At 42.4% G+C, this 19,606-nt stretch overlaps 7 protein-coding genes across 7 annotated transcripts; 2 read left to right on the top strand and 5 right to left on the bottom strand.

The window, feature by feature from the left end:
• Positions 1 to 29: 29 nt before the first annotated feature.
• K450DRAFT_262365 (uncharacterized protein) lies at positions 30 to 726 on the bottom strand. Its single transcript, XM_051592469.1, has 3 exons — positions 496 to 726; positions 378 to 430; positions 30 to 308 (listed from the first exon to the last, which is right to left on the bottom strand). The coding sequence occupies exons 1-3, from the start codon at positions 694 to 696 to the stop codon at positions 257 to 259; spliced, it is 306 nt and encodes a 101-aa protein (XP_051440321.1). The 5' UTR covers positions 697 to 726; the 3' UTR covers positions 30 to 256.
• A 3,416-nt stretch (positions 727 to 4,142) lies between these two features.
• On the bottom strand, positions 4,143 to 5,432 carry K450DRAFT_262358 (uncharacterized protein). The gene is made up of 2 exons (XM_051592468.1): positions 4,714 to 5,432; positions 4,143 to 4,651 (listed from the first exon to the last, which is right to left on the bottom strand). The coding sequence occupies exons 1-2, from the start codon at positions 5,392 to 5,394 to the stop codon at positions 4,184 to 4,186; spliced, it is 1,149 nt and encodes a 382-aa protein (XP_051440320.1). The 5' UTR covers positions 5,395 to 5,432; the 3' UTR covers positions 4,143 to 4,183.
• A 127-nt stretch (positions 5,433 to 5,559) lies between these two features.
• K450DRAFT_262353 (uncharacterized protein) lies at positions 5,560 to 9,245 on the top strand. Its single transcript, XM_051592467.1, has 10 exons — positions 5,560 to 5,757; positions 5,822 to 5,907; positions 5,992 to 6,187; positions 6,249 to 6,428; positions 6,528 to 6,777; positions 6,862 to 7,000; positions 7,060 to 7,324; positions 7,397 to 7,987; positions 8,051 to 8,159; positions 8,235 to 9,245. The coding sequence occupies exons 1-10, from the start codon at positions 5,586 to 5,588 to the stop codon at positions 9,103 to 9,105; spliced, it is 2,859 nt and encodes a 952-aa protein (XP_051440319.1). The 5' UTR covers positions 5,560 to 5,585; the 3' UTR covers positions 9,106 to 9,245.
• Positions 9,246 to 10,211: 966 nt separating this feature from the next.
• On the bottom strand, positions 10,212 to 11,063 carry K450DRAFT_262351 (uncharacterized protein). Its single transcript, XM_051592466.1, has 2 exons — positions 10,406 to 11,063; positions 10,212 to 10,338 (listed from the first exon to the last, which is right to left on the bottom strand). Exons 1-2 carry the CDS (start codon positions 10,593 to 10,595, stop codon positions 10,298 to 10,300), a joined length of 231 nt encoding a protein of 76 aa, XP_051440318.1. The 5' UTR covers positions 10,596 to 11,063; the 3' UTR covers positions 10,212 to 10,297.
• Positions 11,064 to 12,025: 962 nt separating this feature from the next.
• Positions 12,026 to 13,112, top strand: K450DRAFT_262347 (uncharacterized protein). Its single transcript, XM_051592465.1, has 3 exons — positions 12,026 to 12,121; positions 12,187 to 12,538; positions 12,606 to 13,112. Exons 1-3 carry the CDS (start codon positions 12,064 to 12,066, stop codon positions 13,000 to 13,002), a joined length of 807 nt encoding a protein of 268 aa, XP_051440317.1. The 5' UTR covers positions 12,026 to 12,063; the 3' UTR covers positions 13,003 to 13,112.
• A 2,282-nt stretch (positions 13,113 to 15,394) lies between these two features.
• K450DRAFT_267009 (uncharacterized protein) lies at positions 15,395 to 17,023 on the bottom strand (the record flags this gene model as incomplete). Its single annotated transcript, XM_051592820.1, has 6 exons — positions 15,395 to 15,691; positions 15,772 to 15,850; positions 15,913 to 15,973; positions 16,066 to 16,331; positions 16,414 to 16,568; positions 16,859 to 17,023. 6 exons carry the CDS (start codon positions 17,021 to 17,023, stop codon positions 15,395 to 15,397), a joined length of 1,023 nt encoding a protein of 340 aa, XP_051440316.1.
• A 571-nt stretch (positions 17,024 to 17,594) lies between these two features.
• Positions 17,595 to 19,138, bottom strand: K450DRAFT_262343 (uncharacterized protein). The gene is made up of 6 exons (XM_051592464.1): positions 18,895 to 19,138; positions 18,765 to 18,834; positions 18,580 to 18,702; positions 18,429 to 18,500; positions 18,080 to 18,363; positions 17,595 to 18,002 (listed from the first exon to the last, which is right to left on the bottom strand). Exons 1-6 carry the CDS (start codon positions 19,065 to 19,067, stop codon positions 17,780 to 17,782), a joined length of 945 nt encoding a protein of 314 aa, XP_051440315.1. The 5' UTR covers positions 19,068 to 19,138; the 3' UTR covers positions 17,595 to 17,779.
• Positions 19,139 to 19,606: the final 468 nt, after the last annotated feature.

Below are 19,606 nucleotides of genomic sequence, written 5' to 3'. Positions count from 1 at the left end.
ATGACTGTCCTTGGTAGTCGAAAAAAAAGTCGCAGAAATCAATGAGGGTTGGCATTTTATATGAAGTATTGACGATATCCGTCTTTCTTATTGACAAATGTACAAATGAACTATGTATAGGAAACGGCAATCTTATATCCGTGCAGTATGCTTATTCTGTTTCATGGCAAACTCGTCATTATCCACTGCAAACAACTGTTGCTCCTCCTCGTCTGCATTATCTTGATATGCTTTGCCGTGACCCTGAGACGGGTCATCATGCAGGGGGATTGATCTTGTCGTTTGTTCGCCAAGACCTCTTCGTGAAGCTCTAGAAAGCTGGACTATCAGTAACATATTGAAAATTGTATCTGGTACATATGGCCACACGTTCCTACCTGAGTGATTTTTTGTATTCGATCACCAGCTGTCCTGTAGTTAAAGCAATCACCTAATGAGACGACTTGGTTAGTATATTCCAAAGCGCGTGTTCATGTAATTTGGTATGTGACATACCAGCACCAAGAACAGTCCGGTATTGAAGTACATAGCTACCAGCATGTATAACAAGCGAAGAGCAGTAGCTATGCCGTAATAAAGGGTTCGCAGTATAATAGTTCCAATGCTATGTCCATATGGCTCATAAACAATGGTATCCAGCTTGTAGGTTAAGAATCTTTCTGTCCAGCATATTGCTACGATGATGGCATATGCCATCAGTAATTTCCATGAGTTGTCAAGATATATAGGAGCAAACAGAAAGTGGACTCCTGTGGTTTCTGTAATGGTGTAGGTGAATACACTATTGGCATTGTCATTTCAGATGGGCGAGAGCATTGTGAGACATACCAGCGTGAAAATACCACTTCATAGGTTCTGACATGGGTGGTGCTGACATTGCAGGAGACTGTAAAAGAAAGAAGGTAGTGTGGCGCGGCGTGGCAAGGCTGTTTGAAGTTTTAGTAGTGATTATCCCTGGGTTTCGGCAAAGGGTTGAACCTTTCGTTTTAATGACTTGATTTGATTTTGAATGGATTTTTTCAAGAAGCTGTCACTCATATTAGCCGTCTCCTCAATGCGGTCTATAATGTTGTTGTCTAAATAGATCCGTTCTCCGTGTTTGGTGACAAGCACTAACAAGAGCTGGATGTGGCTGTTCTCCTTAGGATCATCTTCCAAACCTAAGCGTATACCTGATATGATATTTCGTACAATTACATGCGTCAAGTCTAGGGGAGGCTTAATATGCAACAGCGCTGTTACTGCGTTTGACGTCAGTGCGGTCCATGGCATTGGTGCGATTTGGCTTTGAGAGCTCATACTGGTGTCTGGATCTGCCACCATGATACTGGTAATGTGTCATGGTTAATGATTAGATTACGCGTTAAGTTGATTAAAAATGTTGTGTACCTGAGTAATTTGGAGCAATTGTCCCAAGACAGACCGCCACTGATTAATTTCAATATGATACTTGACAGTGCTTTGTCTGTTCGCCAAAGTTATATAGTTCAGCATATGTTATCGATACAAAATCTACCTGGTATACTTACTTGGCTGGGTAGCATAGAGTGCATGTAATACTATCCCGTCAATTGCAGTACCGCCATTTGCTTTGGCCATCTGTATAACAGCAGTCATGAAGGATCTTGACGGCATACTTTTCATATCTTGCATCTATATGAGATGATAAATCAGCGATTCCAACCATCTAGTCTAAAAGTGCTGCTCCATACCTTTACAAAGACAGTATTCTTCAAAAAATAAACAGCATTTTGATGTGAAAGTTCAGGATGTTTGGATATGACATCGCAAACAATGGTCATCCGGTCATCGTTCCAATTGCTAAAATCCAAGTGCCTACATGCAATTGTAATCTTTGAAAAAAAAAAATGAGTGGAGTGCGATACTATACCGTCATTGCGTCTATTTCTCGTACCTGGTGATGCGGCAAATTTAAAAGCGCAAACAGCGGTTCGGCCCATCCGCTTTGGCTGTTTTGAGCTGACGATACTTCAATGGACTGTAAGCCTTGTAAGATGGGCTGTATCTCTACCATAGCTTCATCTTCGTCAATCGTCGCTTCCAGTTTCTGTGAATCAACGCCGGTGAAGCCTAACAATGGCAATTATCAGAATATGGATGTCAAAAGATGAGATGCCTTCCAGAGCCAAACCTGAAGTTTCTTGCGATGCTTGCGTGGTGCTGCCATGTTTCTTAAATCCGAAAAGGCGCCTTTTTCTCGGCTTGAGATATTGAGCTATGGGAGGATTTATATTAGGTGAAATCAAATCGTCGTTCCATTCATCAGTGTAAGCAGGTCCTGAAGAAGAATGTTCGAGCATGAGTGGAATGTTCGACAAAGGATGTAAAATTTAAAAAGAGCTACTCTCACTTGGAGATAACGCGGCTTCCGAATTGAAGCAGCTTGCAAGGCGATGGCTGAATGCATAGCTAGTGGGTTCAGCTTGCTCGAATAGGTTGCTGAGCTTTTTTTTCGAATAGTTGGTCAACATGCGTCCAGTTCATCGACGATCACATTTTCCTTATTCAGATTCAATGGCAGAACAAAAACTTGCAAAAAATTAATGGTAATGTTATTATTGAAACAAGTATTTACAAGACTGGCTCAAGGCATAGATCTATTAGTCTATAGGTTGTGAGGTTTTACATTGTGCTTTAGTTGAAGCACTAGCTGATGAGCAGCTAATTGCGCTGATGCAGTCGACGAGGGTTCCTCTGTCGTAGATCTCGAAGCCGGTTGGGGGCTAGGTAAATCTGCAAACCTGCTGATGAAGTGTATGATGCTGTTATAATCTTCACTGGAGATCCATAGTGGTCCTTCAGCAATGGAGATGTCGCCGGCCTGGAGTTGATATCCTAACGCAAGAGAAATGTACATGATCATTTTGGACTTGTAGAAGTCTTGCTGTGTCTGTCATACATTCAATTAATCATCACAGATGCAACAAGTGGAGCACCAGTAGTTTCAATACACTACCTCGTCTGATGCTAAAGCCTTGAAGATATCGTACATCCACGTCCTATTTGGTATCTTCCCACAGCAGGTACACTTTTGAGTGCAGGAACCCATGCTTTGACAGGTAACAGCAGCTACTTTTACGCAATATTGGATTAGCATTGCTTATGAAATAGAGTTATAAATGGTTCTATTGCCTTACCTAAAGCACTGTACTGGGGAGCAGCGTCTTGATCTCCCTCAAATAAATTGACCATGATGCCCAGCGCAAGAATTGCGGTATGAAATGGGAGGAAATATTTGGAAGACAGTAAATTTTGATCGAAATGATCTTTCCAGTTCCCTTGTATATTCATCGTAGTCTGACAGTTGTTTGATGCTATACTGTCAAATAGCACAAGTTCCTGTGTCATGATAGAACATTGCGCTGGATTGCCGTAAGTAATGTTGATAAGTTGCTGAAGAGTGGTATATACTCCACTGCATGCTAATCCCGAGATGTCATCGTTGGTTTGCGCTGTGCATTCTATTCAAATCAAAGGTCAGTTGTGTGATATGAGTATTGGTACATTAATATTAAAGCCGCAGAACATACCTTGAAAAATCGCCAATATCTGAAGAAGCGTATTGCACAGGCTCGGTAAAGAGGCAACATCATGCGTGGATGCCGTAAACGGTTCCATTATAATCAAGCAATTCAGACTGTGCTCAAGTATAGCACGTAAAGTCTAAGCATGCATAACAAATATCAGTTCATCAGATCAATGAGATATCCTTTGACTAGCCCAACGACTTACCTCCTTTTCTGAACTTAAGGTATCAGTTTCAGCGAAGGCGTCTAAACATGACTCTATGTTTTCGCAAAGAACCTTCACCATATAAGTTTTTTTAATTGCATGCTCCAGATGGTTCAAGCCATCCGGATTTTGAGCCAGATATGCCACCAATGTTTGCGCCGCAACTACGTTATCACACAGTTGCCCATCCGACTTAAGGAGAGACTAATTAATGATGGAAGGCAACAGCTGATATTGAATGTTCACATACCTTTCGTGAGATGGATGTAGTACATGAAATAGGGTGTATGTTTGATAACCATGTCATCAAAATGGAGAGATTTCCGGTCACGGAGAAAATGTCTGTTACATCGTTTTGAGTCGTTTGAGATATACTGTACTCGACAAGGTTATTAAATACATTACACAATGTGATTGAGGGTGCAATAGCTTACTTTTGGCCAGAAGTGTTCTTGGATGTACAGTTCTGTTCATCTAATTGCATATCATTACTAGAAACTAACGGCGAGGAGAGTGTGCTGGTGCAAGTTGAGGATCTATTGATCTCCCCAAGAGGCATTGATCGATCTAAAGATGTACTATTAGGAGGAACACGAGCTTCTTTTGATGACAGAGCGTTTCCCGTTAGGTTGCTTGTATTGCCCTCGCTTGGACTCTCATTTTGACTGCTAATGATCTTTCTTGCAGAGCCATATGTGAATTGAGCTTTGATTTTGTTCTGAGGAACGTATTGTTTTCTTTTTGATGGCTTTTTTTGCTGTTCTTCCATAGATTCATCCTTCTCACTTTCCATTCCAAATTCTTGTCGCATGAACGACGATAGCTCCGCTTCTCTAGGATCAGACTCTGGTAATTCATGCTCTGGCGTGATTACATAGGACACTTCCGGAAAGATGTTCTATGTATAGTATTAGTTAAAGGCTTCTGATAGTAAATCTTCGTCAGTTGATGGACACTTACGCCTGCAAAATGCTCGAAATCAGACAGTTCGGATTGTGACTCGTCATCATTGTCGATTGCAACCTTACTTTCGGCCTTCAAGCGAGTAGCAAGTTTTTTCGTGCTCTTCTCCTTTGTTACTGTAAGCGACTCATGGTTACTCGTAGTTTTTCGGTGTGCATCTGAGTTTGTCTTTTGTAGTAATCCCATCGGCTTGGCCTTCATCAGTTCCACTGTCCCATCACTATCAGACTCTAAAAAGTCAAATATACTGAACGGATCTTGCGGTGGTTTCTCTTGTCTTTTCCTCTTCTTAACTTTTTCAAGTGTGTGCTGAAGAGACATTTCTGGCTCTGTATCCTTATGTTCTGGTATATTTGTAGACACTTCATCCACTGAGGCTACGACACTGTCGTGATCAATATTTGAGCCATCAATTAAATTGCTATCAATTACTTGGACTTCCTCTTTGGTTGCTGTTTCCTCTTTCTTGACTTTTTCTGCATTACGGTGTCCATTGTCACGATTTCCTACGGCTTGTTCGCGGTTTGGTCGAGATGAACTGTCAGTAAAAGGTTGACCGAGCTGGCTGTCTGAAGGAAAGACATAGGGACTTCTATCAAAATCCGGGAACGCTGGCGGCTCTATACGGCTTTTGTATGTGATTGCCGTTCTCTTCCTGAAGAATAATGCTTTCAACATGGGGAGTTCAGTCCGGCCAAAGGGAGCCTATTCCAGTCGCGCTACGAAAATGGTACGCGAACCCGCAATTTGACAGTACGAAAGAAATCGCGTGACGTGACTGGGAATTCGGCTCAAAGACTTTGGCTCTTGTCAAAAAAAAACCTCGTCTAAGTACTACTTCCTGCGAGCTCAGTATATGATATTAACTGATGCCGCTAGATCGGGTCAGGCGTGATCCCGCACTTGAATTGACCGGCCTCGACCTTGATGCCGCTGGAGAACATGCATTCCCCATTCGACCGGAAATATCTGCCAACATTCTGGACTTTAACACCTACGAAGCTTCCATACAACCACACACTTTTCAAACCGACACTGGAGGTACATGTGTGTACAAGATTGCATAATGAAAATGAACTTGTACTAACTGACCCACCGTTTAAAGATTACCCATGGGTGCCTGTTGACAAAACGAGAGTGGAAGTCCCACAAACCAATTTGGCAGCTAGAGTAGATTACCAATTTGATATGGTAGGTACTTCCGGCTGTGGTGACTACTAACAAGTCTTTGTATTTCCTCGTTGTTCTAACAGCTCCTTGATTTTTGACATATAGACAAAATCCTTTGAGCTGCTCGCGAAGCTGTCAATTTACAGAAGCACGCTTCTAGATGCGCGAAGAGACAGTAAAAAAGTGCTGGATATCTATGAGCGTTTTGATCCATCGTTAGGCAACCGTTTGGTGCATGGACAGCTTGGACAGAAAGCGCAATTTTTAATCTTTCCAGGAGGCGAAGCAAAATCGACTCTGAGTAAGTCATTGCCATATATTGATAGGATCGTACCGAGTAGGACGACTGATGCCTTTTTCAGATGTAGCTCCCATTGGTATCAGCCAAATATACCCCAACGGTGAAGAAGTTCCTCAGGATACCGACTTCTTACACATTGATGATGTAGATATACGGCTCAAGGATAGGTCCTCTTTGGATGTTTTTACCCCAATACAACAAATCACCAATTTTTGTTCCTCGCTTTCTCCTGAAGATGAAGGTATGTCGAATCTTCCATCTATGAGGATGTTGAAGACATTGATACAATATCGATTGGAAACCTGAATATGTCTGACAAAAACTCAATTGTAACCTTTAGCTCTTGTCGGTGTGCGTACCGTTGGAGGAGCGTCAGTCATGAAGATCAGTCAAACAACAGAAAGCGATTCATCAAAACCTTTAAAAGTTAAACCATTGGCAACCCTTTCGTTCTCTGACAAAAATTTTGCGAATAATATCAAGGCAGTGGACATGGTTGGCAATCCTTATTATGCAAGCGAATGTATCATCGTCAGTGAAACCGGTTACTTTGGGTTGTGGGACTACAACAGCAAGCCTAGGGAATACATGTAAGAAGTTGGCTGATTAAAAAACATCACAATTGCATTTTCTCAGGTACCTCCCGCATACTGATACTATGATTGTTGATGCAGAAACAATATATCAACTATACGAGAAGGTGGATCTCCAGATTCAAATGTTTTCCACAAATGGCATTCATGTCAATACGCATCACATCCAAGAACCATTTATACCGCATATCCTCATCAATTAGACCTTTGTGACTTGAGGGTAAGAGTTGTACATAGACTTATCGCTATGAGATGCATGCCCGCTAACTTAATATATAGGCGAAACCAGGTTCAAACACCAGTACCATCTATCAGCTCAGAGACGCAAAGTTCGCCCTGAAAGGTGTAGAAGATAACATTTGCGCGTTGGCCGTGCCACCAAGAAAGCACTCTTTTGAAGTTGCTATTGCGACACATGATAAGCTAATGTTGTTTGATACACGGTATAACAAACGAGCTGTGCTTAGCTGGCAACATCACGTACGACCTTTTTATCCTTCCCAAATACAATTTGTAACGGATCAGGTTGAAGGGTGTGAAACAGGTATGGAACGATGCAACTGATGAAATACGACTTTGGATTTATTCTTAAACGTAATTAATATTTTTTTCCTAGATCAAATTTTTGCCTGGCATCCTATGTCCACTTTTGTTCATGTTTTTGAGTATGGAAAGACTGATAAGATGACGAAAGATGTACCTCGCACCCTGGATATTTCGTTCAACACAAATCCTGCGTCGCAGAGTACACTATCCACTACACCGACTAATAACAAACATAGCAGTTCCAACTCATCGTTTTATGTCGCTACTAGACCCTTGTATGGCTTGCCAACTAATCGATTCCGACCATCTCCCGCAGCATGGGTGACACCCTACGCAACGAGCAAGACAGCCGAGCTGCGTAACAAATCACCACTCGCTGGGTTGACGGTTATACCGGGTATAGCTCATATGAAACCCTCACAAGAAGATCAAGCAGCCGGTATTCGTACATGGAATGTTCTTCAGTTATGCGAAGATGGAACGGTACAAAGTAAAATTTGGTGTCGTAAACCGCCAGAAAAACAAAAACTGCGGTCACTTTCTTGGTTTCAGCGGCCACCAATAATCGATTTTGACAATATCGAAGCGGAACATTTAGAAGCCAAAAAGCAAGAAATGGAAGAGGATAGCGTAAATTCGGATTTGTCCCGCTTTTTTGAAGGTATAGCAAACGCATTGATGGGATGAGTTGAAGAAGGATGGCATCTCACATGTATCAATTTAGATCTTGAATTTCGTGGTGAAATCAAAACCACTGAACACATAACAGACGTCAAGGAACTGGAGAACAAAATTATCCAATGTGTCAGGGAAACTGTCGCTCCAAAAACTCTGTAAGTACCAAGTGACAATGGCCATGTTGCTTCTTTGCAGATATACTTACTAACGTCTACTCTTTTATTTTAAAGGCATGAAATTCTTAATACTCTTGCAGCAGGGGAATTTGGTGAAATCGATGATAACATTATTGGCGAGCTGGAAAAGCGGTTATCATCCACGGAAGCTGTACATCGTGAAAAGGTGTGGCACAACAGTTTTGAAGAGTTCGGCCTTATTGATCCATTCGCCCTCGATCTGGGAGACAGCATCAGTAGCGTTCGATCAAAGCTAAGGCAGGTTTGCCACTTGGATCTCGAGAGCGGTATAGAAGATACGACATCTGCTGGGAGTTCAAGTCGGACCAAGTATATAAGCGAAGCCATACAAAAGATTGCCACAGATCTTACAGCTTCAAGGCATATTATCGGCACCCTTACAGAAATACCTAGTGAACTTCAAGACAAACCTGAAGAATCAGCCATACCTGCGAATTTACATTTCCCGCATCTTTTCAAATCAGAAGAACTCCTGGCTAGAAGCCAGCTTAAGCTCAACCCGGCAGCAACAGCGCTAGCTGGCGATTGGGACATGGAATCGGATCCAAATACTTATAGCTTTAGAAGATTAGATGGTATGACGGCGGAAGAAGCTCTGCAAAATGAGCAGACCACCACAAAAAAGAAGCGTCGGCGCCCATCAGCGCACTTTGCTGTCCAGGATGCTGCACCAGCCGTTCCTCAAGTTGTGGATACGCATACCAAATCTGCGACTGCCAACAAGGTAACTTCCTTGTCACTCCCTAGTATACATGACCTGGAGTTTTCCACACAAATTTTCCCACCGTCGCCCGAGACGAAGAAGACAGCTACGGCCATCAGTGCTAGTCAGCCGGTTGCAGGCCCTTTCGGATCCAGAATCAAGCATGTCAAGAAGAAAAAGAAGAGAAAGGAAGGTTTCTAGTTTCAACCACGTTGTTTTACTTGTACATTATAGCATCAGTCAATTTTTCTCTTAATACGAACATGAAAGTAATGTAGTAGTCTTATGTACTATTCAATTTTGCATATCACCTCAATGTACATACCTGGCAAACATGAAAAGCTAGATGATTTTTGTATTTGATTGTTAGGTATGTGGGCAACCACTTATGGCACACAAATTATCATGTACCTGTCATAATAATGCACGAATGTGGGCCGGCAGACATCGTATGATGTTATTCCAAGACTTAACAGTTGTTTCTTGCCTTGATGACCACAAAGTTCGGCTTCTAAAAGCTCGAGACTATTATCTACTTTCGTGGGGGATTTTTGGAAAGTGCCAGTTATTCACAACTACCACAACGGAAGACACAGCATACCAAGACACTGTCAAGTTCGTTTTTCTTGGTATTTTCTATAGGATGGATTTTGGATGATAGCCATTTATCGAAACTTGTAGTATTGTCTGGTGGATATCCGTTCTATGTGTATGTAAATACTGTAAGTAGTTTATAAATTTGACAAACATCAACGCTAAACGAGCGCTTCGGTTAATTTGGACTCTGTTGGATTTTCCTCCTTTGCCTAGCTTTCAATTGATCGAGAACATCCACTTTGATACTTTTAAATTAAAGTTCACCCAAAGGTCGCTAGTAGCGTTCCTTTTTCACAAGTACAAATCTTCACTTGTGTTTTATGCTTTCTGTTTGAGATAATACACTCATCATAGGCGTCACTTCTTACTGCCACTGTTTGATTAGACTGGATAAAGCAGCGGGAAAGTCATAATAGATAGTGAAGAGAAAAAATTGATGTTGAGCAGCATCTGAAATACCTATAACAAAAGTGTCAAGTGAGTGCCGTTAGTATTATAGACAAGTCTCTGTTCCCCGTCGCTGTCATTTTATCGGTTACTATTTAGATGTGTTGGGGCATAACAGTTTCAGTTACGTTTGCTCGGAACGGTGACAACGTTTGCGGTTGTAGCGTACACAACGATGCTACACCAAGTTGCACCTCATCCTGGCCATTTCTCATATTGTATGAACCCTTTCTACTTATAACCATTTACCCAACATTCAAGAGTACTTTTGATTACTATAAACCATGTATGTTTTATTGTGGTAGTATCAAACACACATATGAGAATATGACCTGCAAATCACAGACATTTACTCGGCCTTCTTCTCGTCATCACCACCAGTAGCACGGGCTGGTAGAGGAAAAAAAGTCAGTTGACTGAAATAATGGACCAAGACAAGAGGGGGGAATGTACTTACTGTAGATAACCTGGGAAGCGTGGCGGGTGATTCTGCGAATGACACCTTGATCCTCGAGTTCACGGATAGCGACACGGGCAAGGGAGCCGTTGAGGCGAAGACGGTCAACGAGGACGGACTGGGAGATGAACTTGTAGGTAGGGACTTCCTTGAAGACACGTTCGTAGGTCTGCTTGTCGAGGACAACCATGTTGTTGGACTTATCCTTGACCTTCTTAGCAGACCACTTCTTCTTGGCCTTCTTGCCTCCAGATGAAGACGTGGGCTTGGCAGCAGCGTCCTTCTTAGCCTGAAAGTTGAGAAGAAGAAAAAAAAAAGGGGGGGGGGAAATCAGTGATCAGGTAGTTGAGGTAGGGAATCATTGAAAGTACATTGGGCGGTAGAGTGAGTCAATCAACACTGCTGAACCAGTTGGTAAACGCATGTCTTGATGTGGACTCTACTACGAGGTGGATGGTGTGTAGTTGTTGTGAAAGAAGAGTGCTGGCAATGTCAGCCAATGTGCTGATGTGCAAATTGGTCAATGGACCAAGACGAAAATGTCGATATTGGTGCCGTTTTTCGCTTCACATCAACCCATCCATCCATGCATCGTTCGGATAGCCGGATGGATGTAAAGCAATGGTTGTAGATTCATCGATTATAAGGGCTACTCACCATAATGAGTTGAGAGAAAGAAAATCGGTATCCACACTTCTGACAGACTAATATGGGCCAGCGGGGCCTCAGAGGCTCAAATTGCACGTCACCCTCGACAGTCCAAAATTTCGAGCGTGCACCACACCAAAAATTCAACCCAGTTCGTTTCATTTCACAGTCTGTCAATGTATGGCTAAAATATTCAAAGTGTTTTATAGCTCATAAGCCAACCATTGAATAGCTTTATCCAAGTTAAAGATACCATAATGTTATAAAATGCTGTCATTACTTGCGATTGACTCAAGATACGTCCCATATAGTTTGAGGTAAATAGTGCTTGACAAGTCCTAGGCTTATTACAAGCAAAATGGAAGGTTGGGCACCAGGAAGGCAGTTTATGGCCAAAATGACACGTAAAAATATAAGTGGTTAGAATTAAAGTTGCAAAGCTCAAGTCTACCGTTCTTACAAATTCGAGAATAAATCCATCGGTTTGAAGTATACGGAGAAAATAACCAATTCAGCTTAAGAGCGATGCATGAGTTTATACTACAAACGACTTTGGTGGATCCAGATTGCACTTTTTAAAATGAAGTTTTCGGTCGAAACTGCTATTTACCAAAAGCGCACTGTACCGGATAGTATTCTATTGGTTCGTATTCTTGGTGCAAGCGCTCAAACTTTAGAATGTCGGACCAGCTACTTGAGCGCATAAAGTAGAACACAATTCTACGACAGTGTATAGCATCTATTACCCATGTTAATAGCATGGTCTACTGCAATTCATGTCCCAAAAGAAGTGCCTTGGCCTCTACTGCAACAGCCAGCCAAGCGGTGTAGAGTTTTCCAAGGGTAAGTCAAATAAGGCAATTAGTCTGAGCCGAAAAAGCAAAGCTCGGCCTAATGAAATTTTGCAAGTCATATTTGGACAAATAATCCGGCGTCCATGCTTGAATATAAAACGCTAGTTTACCCCACGATCTCTTCTGTTTCTTACCTCTATTTATCTTCATACTATCATGTCTGCTCCCTCTGGTGTTCTTGCTCGCTTCTCTTTGAATGGAAAGACAGCTGTTGGTAAGTGGTATATCTTGAACGCGGAGTGATGTCCAGTGGCCATGTCTGATGAACCAGTGTTACAGTGACGGGAGGAGCAAGAGGACTAGGTCTCGAAATGATGCGTGCCTTGGCCGAGTGTGGAGCATCTGTAGCCTGTGTTGATTTGTTAGCGGAGATGGGTGCGCAGGCCTGCGTAGACATTGAACAACAGTACAAGGTGAAGGCTACAAGCTGGGCTTGCGACGTGACCAGCTATGAGGAGGTGCAAACGCTGTTTGAGCAAATTGCTCAACAACATGGCTCCATTGATATCTTGGTGACTGCTGCTGGTATTGTGAAGAACGTCAAGGCAGAGGAGCACAGCCCTCAAGATTTTGCCAGGATCATGAACGTCAATGTCAATGGAACCTTTTTCTGTTGTCAGGCGGCCGCCAAGTAAGCGAAAGCGAGGATATTGGGTTTTGAATGAAAACGTGTTATATTGACTATACAATGACTATAGGGAAATGATGAAGCAAGCATCGGGTGGATCACTCATTCTTATTGGATCCATGTCAGCTCATATCGTCAACAAGCCGCAACCACAATGCTCTTATAACGCCTCCAAGGCAGCTGTTATCCACCTTGCAAAGTCTTTGGCATGCGAGTGGGCTCCCCACAAGATCCGAGTGAACACAGTGTCACCAGGATACATGGCAACGGATTTGACAAAGCAGGTTATTGCCGATCGCGGCGCGGAAGGTGCTGCAATGAAAGCAGCGTGGGAAGAAAACACCCCTATGGCACGAATGGGTTTGCCTCACGAACTTCAGGGTGCTATTGTATACCTCGCAAGTGAGGCTTCGTCGTTCGTCACTGGTTCTGATCTGGTTGTGGATGGCGGTTACCTTGCATGGTGATTCGCTTAATCTTCAGTTGACGATTAATGTTACTTAATTTCTAAAGTTTGCTGTACAGCTTCAACTTGTAAATTCAAATCAATACATCATTTATTAACACAAAAGTCGAAAAGAAAAAGGGGTAAATTTACAAAGCGTGTAAGAAAAAAGCAGGATATATATGCGATGAAGTGGTATGCAAAATTATGATGTTGAAGGAAAAGTTACGGCGTGCCGATAGAATCTTCTTCCCATTGTGTATCAGGGCTATTTTTCTCTTGATGATGGGCACGAAGAGGTGTGATAGTGAGATATCCTAAGAAGGCCAGATAGGTTCCACCTATGATATAACCCACAATAGGCGACTGAAGCTCCATTTCATTAAGAAATGTATGGAAAATGAGAATATTAAATCCGATAATGATCAGTGAAAGAGTCCAGCAAACAAACGATAGCCATTTGGAAGCTCGGAATTCGGTTTGCATGATGGAAGCGGACGCATTGAGCTTAAGGATGGGTATTACTGCTGTTGGAAGGCAGATACTATGGAAAGAAGCTTTTAGAAAAATTGTGCTGTTGGTGTGGATGTTTTGAATCTGTCTCCTTACCATTGAACAACGTTTAGAAATTCGCCCATTGTGTCGAATCGATCCACAGCCAAGACCGCAACTAGCAAACTTGGAACCAAGGCAATACTGCGATTGACCACAATACGATGCCATTGTTTACGGAAGACGGCTCCAAAGAAACCGTCCATAACATATTGTCCAGCAAGTGTACTCGCAAATGTTGAGCTTTGCCCCGCTGCTAAAAGTCCAAATGCCCAAAAGTATTTTGATGATTCTCCCAAAGTCTTCACCAATACGGTTGCTGCGTCATACAACCCAGGCAAAGGGGTATCAGCAGGCATGTCGGGTGAGTAGAAGACTTTGGCAAACACCACGACAATAGCGAGATTGATCAGATACGATGTGGTAAGTGCGAGGCCAGATTCTACAGCAAAATAAAAATTCGCTTCCTTGAGCTTCTTAGTTGCTCTAGTTCCGAGATCACGAGTCATCACCAAAGCACTACAAGCATAAACATTAACGCCTGCTTTCTGTACCCACATCAGTCAATACATACACCTACCTGTGCAGATACATGTTATGAGGCATAATAACACACCCAAGCATACCGACGGCTTGGACAACAGCATTGGATGGGACCCTGGGGACTATGATACCATCGACAATTTGCCCCAAATCTGGCTTGGATTTGATCATCTCAATCCAGAAACAAGCGGCCATGATGCCAATGAGAACCATGAAGCCAATTTCCAATTTCCTCGCACCTTGTATGAATATGAAGGTGAGTGTATCAAACCCAGTGATGATGACGCCAATCCATAGTTTCAAGCCAAATAGGATTTTGAGAGCGATGGCGGTTCCTACGATTTCCTGCATGTCTGAACCAATGATAGCCAGCTGTGTAAAGGCCCACAATATAAAAGACACCTCTCGTCGATAGTTGTGTCGTATAAGTTGAGCTAAATGCTGGCCTGTAACCACACCCAGTCTGGATGCCATGATTTGTATAATAAGTCCTGCACAAATGTATTAATTTTTCTGGGTAACGTGACAGATCACGCAGTTTAGTCTACCGTACCGGCAACATGAGCCCACATCAATAACCATAGAAGCTTGTATCCCGCAAGAGCTCCGCTCTGGAGATCCGATTCAAGATTCCCAGGGTCTAAGTAGGCGATCGACCTTATATGAAAGTAGATGTTAGTATCATAGTTTAGGCTTGCCCATAGAAAGTCGTTATGATATGCTTACATTAGCCAGCCTGTTCGTAACACGTTGTGTGGTAATTGAGACATAATGGGCAAAAAGAGGATTAGTTTGGGTATTAATTTCGAGTAAGGATCAGCAAAGCCGCACAGACTTGGCGCCATGTAATCTCTAAAAGAGTTAAACAAGAAGTCTTACCTGGGCCAGTGTATTTCCAAAGCTTACTCCATGAAAAATAGCTCTTATCGACGTCGCCGGTATCTATCTTTGAGCTACCATCGACTGCAACGTCAGACCGAGTGAGATTATCGGAAGAGACTAATGTTGAGACAGTAGAGTAGCTGGTGTGCCGATGGGTGATTAGGAGAGCATCTGATTCAGCAGCCTGGGAAGTCATGTCCGAATGCTTTGTAATGCGGCAATGGACAAAAGCAGGCAAACTCTTTGTACTTTTGCAGCGCGGGAACAGAAAAAATTACAAAGATATTTTTTTTACTTCCAGAAATAAGTCTGCTACGGTATTGATATAAGCTAACATTCCTTGTCCTAAATTGAGCCAAAGAAAAAGCAACTTATATTCCACAAGCCCCTTTCCGGAGGGTTGATACAAAAAAACATATTTTTACCCATCAGCAGCTTCAATCCTGAACGTCCAATTGAACCAAGATTTTATCGAGCACAGGATTGTTGCCGAATTTACAGGCTTCTTGTTGGATGTCAATAAATAAGTCACGAAGATACTGCTTGGTATAGCCAAATGTATTTGTTGCTTCCATGAGTTTAAGTGCATATTGCTTGAGTTCAATTGATTGAGGCTTATGCCTGAGAATCTCCAGTAATTGGGGGTCATTGGGGCTTGCTCTGATGGAATGTATAACCGGGAACGAAAACTTGCCCTCGGACAAATCTTCGCAGAAGCCCTTGCTATCAGTATACTGTACGATCGTACAGTTTGATCATTCGAAATTAGAACTCGTGCGTCTATGTTTATATACAATGAAAAGTGATCACCTACGTGTTTTGATTGGAGGTTCATGTAGTCATCTCTAATTTGGAAATGAATACCAATTAAATTGACCAGGCGAGTATAGTCCCTATCAACACATAAAATTAGCATTTTCACCCGGATCATGATCATTGATACATCTCGCATTACATTTCTACGTTGCTAGCAGTCATCATCAGTCGCACAGCGAGTCTAAGGAGTCCACCAGTTTCTGTTTAACGTGATGTTAGAATGACTTGACCAAAATTTCTCCTAGCGAGCACCCACAGCAAAAATACAGATGAAAAATACATAAACACATACTGTTGTTAATCATATTGATAAATTCTTCTTCCGTGGGGCATGTAATGGAATCGCGCCAGAATAACTCAATCCCTTGGCCACGATGTAGATTCAAAATCTCTTCTGAAAAGATTGTCATCATTTGGACATTGTTCAATTTTTGGAGCTCTTGTACAGCAAGAAAGTATGCATAATTGGCGCAATTGATCGTCTGAGCCATACCATAGATATGGTGGGCTACCGGAGCTCCACGTCTTAAGGTAGAGTCATCCTCAATATCGTCAACTCTTTTAAATAGGCAAATATGTGTTAATGAACATGGCTTGCCTAAAAAAGAGAGCAAAATTTGAAGATAAAAATGGCTCTTACAGAAGGCTAGCGTTATGAAGCATTTCAACAACCCGGGTAATGGTAGCAAGGGACTTTGCAGGAACTTGCAGCCAGTGATTGAAAGCCTGAATCATCTTGGAGCGAATGGACTTTCCAGGGTGGCCTATAAGATAGTTGTACGGGGCTAGCAGAATCTGTATTGAAAGACAAGAGTCAACAGATAATCAAATTGATTTGATGGTCCTGTCCATTGTGGTACTTACAGGATCATTGTCGTGTACATATTCAGTGCCATGTTTGAAATCCATGGAAACTAAAACAAGTTCCGTCGTTTTAATGCTATTATTCACTTTTACTGCTGTTTCTCCAGTCAGCATGGGCTTGGGCGGCAAAGTAGAGGAATTTTTTGTGTCCTTTGTTGGCTACCATTCAGGTCAGGAAATCTGTAGTGGCTCGCGCTCTGGCTACGATGGAATAAGCTTACCTTGGTAGACATTTCGTCGACGTTGGTATTTTTTCCCAAAGACCATAAGACGGACTGAAGAGTCTTGTCTGCTGTAGCAGCCATCACCATCAAGGAGATAAGGCTGGTCAGGAAATAGATAAAGTTACTGCACTGCAGGATAATTACGCTCATTGGAAAGGCCATGATGTTGATAGAGAACGAAGATAAGGGAGAGTAGAAAAAGAATGCGAGAGATAGGTAGACCTTGCGCCTCAACGCCCAGTATTTATAGCAAATTATTAACTTAGAGTACTTCTTTAGACGCCATCCTAGAGTCAAGGACCTTGTACTACTTTGGACGGAAAAGGCTTTGATATGATTTATACAATTTCCCCTCGATATGTCTAAAAGAAAGCCCACTTAAACTTGGATATACGCAGTAGAAGAAGTATATATTTATATTATCCTGTTTTTGGCACTTTGTAGTGTACTGGCAAGAAATAAAATGGAAAAACAGAGCGAATTTGTCGACGAACAATGCAATTTTTCTCGTCAATTGGCCGCCCGAAAAGGAAGCTGTTCAAGAACGAAATATTTTTTTCTCTCAACGGTGTCATGAAATCAACATATCTAGACACACGTATTTTAAAAACAATAAGCACTATTCATACCCATTATGCATTATGATCTGCTACTACTATGAGTATGTGGGAGATGCCCATCGTATAATGTATGCAAAAACTCATGTGAGAAAAAAAGTCAGTTCTATAGCTTGGGCGCTGCCTTGAGCCATTATCACGTTTATTAAGAGTACTGTTCCAAGTACTGTTACAGCATTTATTTTTGCTAAAAAATGATCGTACAACATGATGAGGTAAAGAAAACAAATAACAATAGATAATATACGAAATGAGGACAAAACGAATTTAAACAGTAAGTAGTTTTGTACCAGACACCCGCTTACGCGCTGAGGATAACGTTTTTCAATAACCGTCTTCTCTCGAGATTTCGTTCGTCAGTCTTCTGACCAATCTGCAATTCTAGTTGGATGACTTTTCTAGCATTATCCAGTGTTCGGGTTTGGCACCACGGTATCAAATCGGCAACCTTGTCCTTGACTTCCCACAAATAGCGTTGCATAGGTGAATAATAGGCACCAGTGTTATCGGCAGTTTCGGTGAATCTAAAGGGAAGATGGTAGCGAGTCAGGGAACAAATTTGACATACAACTATTACAATGTCCGTAGCAGCAATACTTACGTATCCGGAGGGGTGATGCTGGGGAGAGAAGGCAAAAGCACACGAGCCTCTTTCAGAGCATTGAATGCGGCATCAGGGAAAAAGATTCTACCACTGCCAGTCTCCTTTTTAGATGAAGTCAAGTCGATAATGCCTTCCATAAGGGCAGTATCGACCTCTTGCAAAAGCTCGAGGACGCGAGCAGTAACTTCAATCTCCTTATCACAGGCATCCTTCTCCTCTTTGAGTTCAGTCAATCGAAGTTGGAAATCTTCGTCAGTGGGGAACTTTTGTCCAACAAAGATCTGAAATGAAGCAAGTGTGAGGATAAGGAAATTTTGATCAGGCGCCGTTCGGCATATATACATACCGGTTCGAAAAGAGACTCAAGCTCTTCTCGGTATCTCAACAGCGTACGGTGGTCAATAGCATTCTTCTCGTTCTAAAAGACAAGTCGTTAATATATCATGGTTCAAAGAGGTGAAGGCTGGGTTCTGTGGTCAATCTTCTGATGCACTTACGTCTTTCTCAATATCTGAAAGTTTTTCATTGATAACGTCCACCTTCTCCTTAGCTTCAGCTTCCAAACCGCGAGCCTTTTGGAGACCCTTATCAGCTGCCTCCTTTTGTCTTTCCAAATCGCACTAGAAATAATCTCATGAGTACTCCCTCCTAAGGAAATCGATACAGCAAGACTTGTACTTACAGTAATTTTGGCCATAGCCCAGGCCAAAGACCACTTATCCAAATCACCTCTAGTGATCTGCCAGATTTCACTATTCACAACATGTCAATAAGCATAGGTACTTCATCCTGGATCCGTGCTTGCAACTTACGTCTTTGCCTTTGCGTCATTAGCAAGCTTCTCCACAGGTGGGACTTCCGAGGCCAGCATCTTGTAATCAATGACCTTCTGGTAGTATGGTTCTTCAACGTGCTGAATACCAGCTATAGCATGGATGAGGTTTTCAATAGATCCCAGGGATTCCTTGGCCTGATGTTGAGACATGTTTATTTTTGATGTGGGGAAGGGATGATCGAGAGATGTCTGGGACACAGTCGGGAAAATGAGACAGTATAATAGAGGGATTAAGATCCCGCGGAGCCAAAAAAAATCTTAAAAGGATGGTGGATGGTGGGGTGTTCCACAGCATCTGTTTTGGGCTTCCACCTCGATGTCCATTGTGTGCAAACCCAAGCTAACCCACCTGCTCTCGAACTTGCTGAAAGCATTGGACATTGCTTGACATACCTCTCTGTCAACACCCAAATCATGGCTCACAGTCATCTCAACAAACTAGCCTTATCTGCTTGATTTGAAACTCCGTCAAAGTGGGGTAACCCTCGAATGGGTCTGCGTGGGCAGGACAGGGCGGCTAACCCGTGGAGCAAAAGGCGTGCAAAGGCGGGTTTAAGCTTTCCTTTACAACGACGGGGGAAACGTGACTTTACTCCTTTTCAAAATCAAATCGATTAGATTGGGAAAGATTATTGCTTGCGAAAAAAAAAAGGATGACGTACTCTCGAATCAGCTTCTTCCACATATCT

The sequence above is a fragment of the Umbelopsis ramanniana genome (genome assembly GCF_025399195.1).
Source record: "Umbelopsis ramanniana AG unplaced genomic scaffold K450scaffold_96, whole genome shotgun sequence".
Taxonomy (NCBI): Eukaryota; Fungi; Mucoromycota; class Umbelopsidomycetes; order Umbelopsidales; family Umbelopsidaceae; genus Umbelopsis; species Umbelopsis ramanniana.
This window is presented reverse-complemented; position numbering and strand designations above follow the sequence as displayed.

Excerpts from the sequence above, each read along its gene's own strand:
- K450DRAFT_262365 (XM_051592469.1), bottom strand. The coding sequence starts at position 696 with ATGGCATATGCCATCATCGTAGCAATATGCTGGACAGAAAGATTCTTA. Across the intron at positions 431-495 it reads CCGGACTGTTCTTGGTGCTG|GTGATTGCTTTAACTACAGG; the intron begins GTATGTCACATA and ends TCGTCTCATTAG. Across the intron at positions 309-377 it reads GAATACAAAAAATCACTCAG|CTTCACGAAGAGGTCTTGGC; the intron begins GTAGGAACGTGT and ends AGCTTTCTAGAG.
- K450DRAFT_262358 (XM_051592468.1), bottom strand. The coding sequence starts at position 5,394 with ATGTTGAAAGCATTATTCTTCAGGAAGAGAACGGCAATCACATACAAA. Across the intron at positions 4,652-4,713 it reads ATTTCGAGCATTTTGCAGGC|AACATCTTTCCGGAAGTGTC; the intron begins GTAAGTGTCCAT and ends TACTATACATAG.
- K450DRAFT_262353 (XM_051592467.1), top strand. The coding sequence starts at position 5,586 with ATGCCGCTAGATCGGGTCAGGCGTGATCCCGCACTTGAATTGACCGGC. Across the intron at positions 5,908-5,991 it reads TAGATTACCAATTTGATATG|ACAAAATCCTTTGAGCTGCT; the intron begins GTAGGTACTTCC and ends TTTGACATATAG. Across the intron at positions 6,429-6,527 it reads GCTTTCTCCTGAAGATGAAG|CTCTTGTCGGTGTGCGTACC; the intron begins GTATGTCGAATC and ends TGTAACCTTTAG.
- K450DRAFT_262351 (XM_051592466.1), bottom strand. The coding sequence starts at position 10,595 with ATGGTTGTCCTCGACAAGCAGACCTACGAACGTGTCTTCAAGGAAGTC. Across the intron at positions 10,339-10,405 it reads CGCTTCCCAGGTTATCTACA|CCCGTGCTACTGGTGGTGAT; the intron begins GTAAGTACATTC and ends TTCCTCTACCAG.
- K450DRAFT_262347 (XM_051592465.1), top strand. The coding sequence starts at position 12,064 with ATGTCTGCTCCCTCTGGTGTTCTTGCTCGCTTCTCTTTGAATGGAAAG. Across the intron at positions 12,122-12,186 it reads GAATGGAAAGACAGCTGTTG|TGACGGGAGGAGCAAGAGGA; the intron begins GTAAGTGGTATA and ends CCAGTGTTACAG. Across the intron at positions 12,539-12,605 it reads TGTTGTCAGGCGGCCGCCAA|GGAAATGATGAAGCAAGCAT; the intron begins GTAAGCGAAAGC and ends CAATGACTATAG.
- K450DRAFT_262343 (XM_051592464.1), bottom strand. The coding sequence starts at position 19,067 with ATGTCTCAACATCAGGCCAAGGAATCCCTGGGATCTATTGAAAACCTC. Across the intron at positions 18,364-18,428 it reads TTGAGTCTCTTTTCGAACCG|ATCTTTGTTGGACAAAAGTT; the intron begins GTATGTATATAT and ends GCTTCATTTCAG. Across the intron at positions 18,003-18,079 it reads AGCATCACCCCTCCGGATAC|ATTCACCGAAACTGCCGATA; the intron begins GTAAGTATTGCT and ends TCTTCCCTTTAG.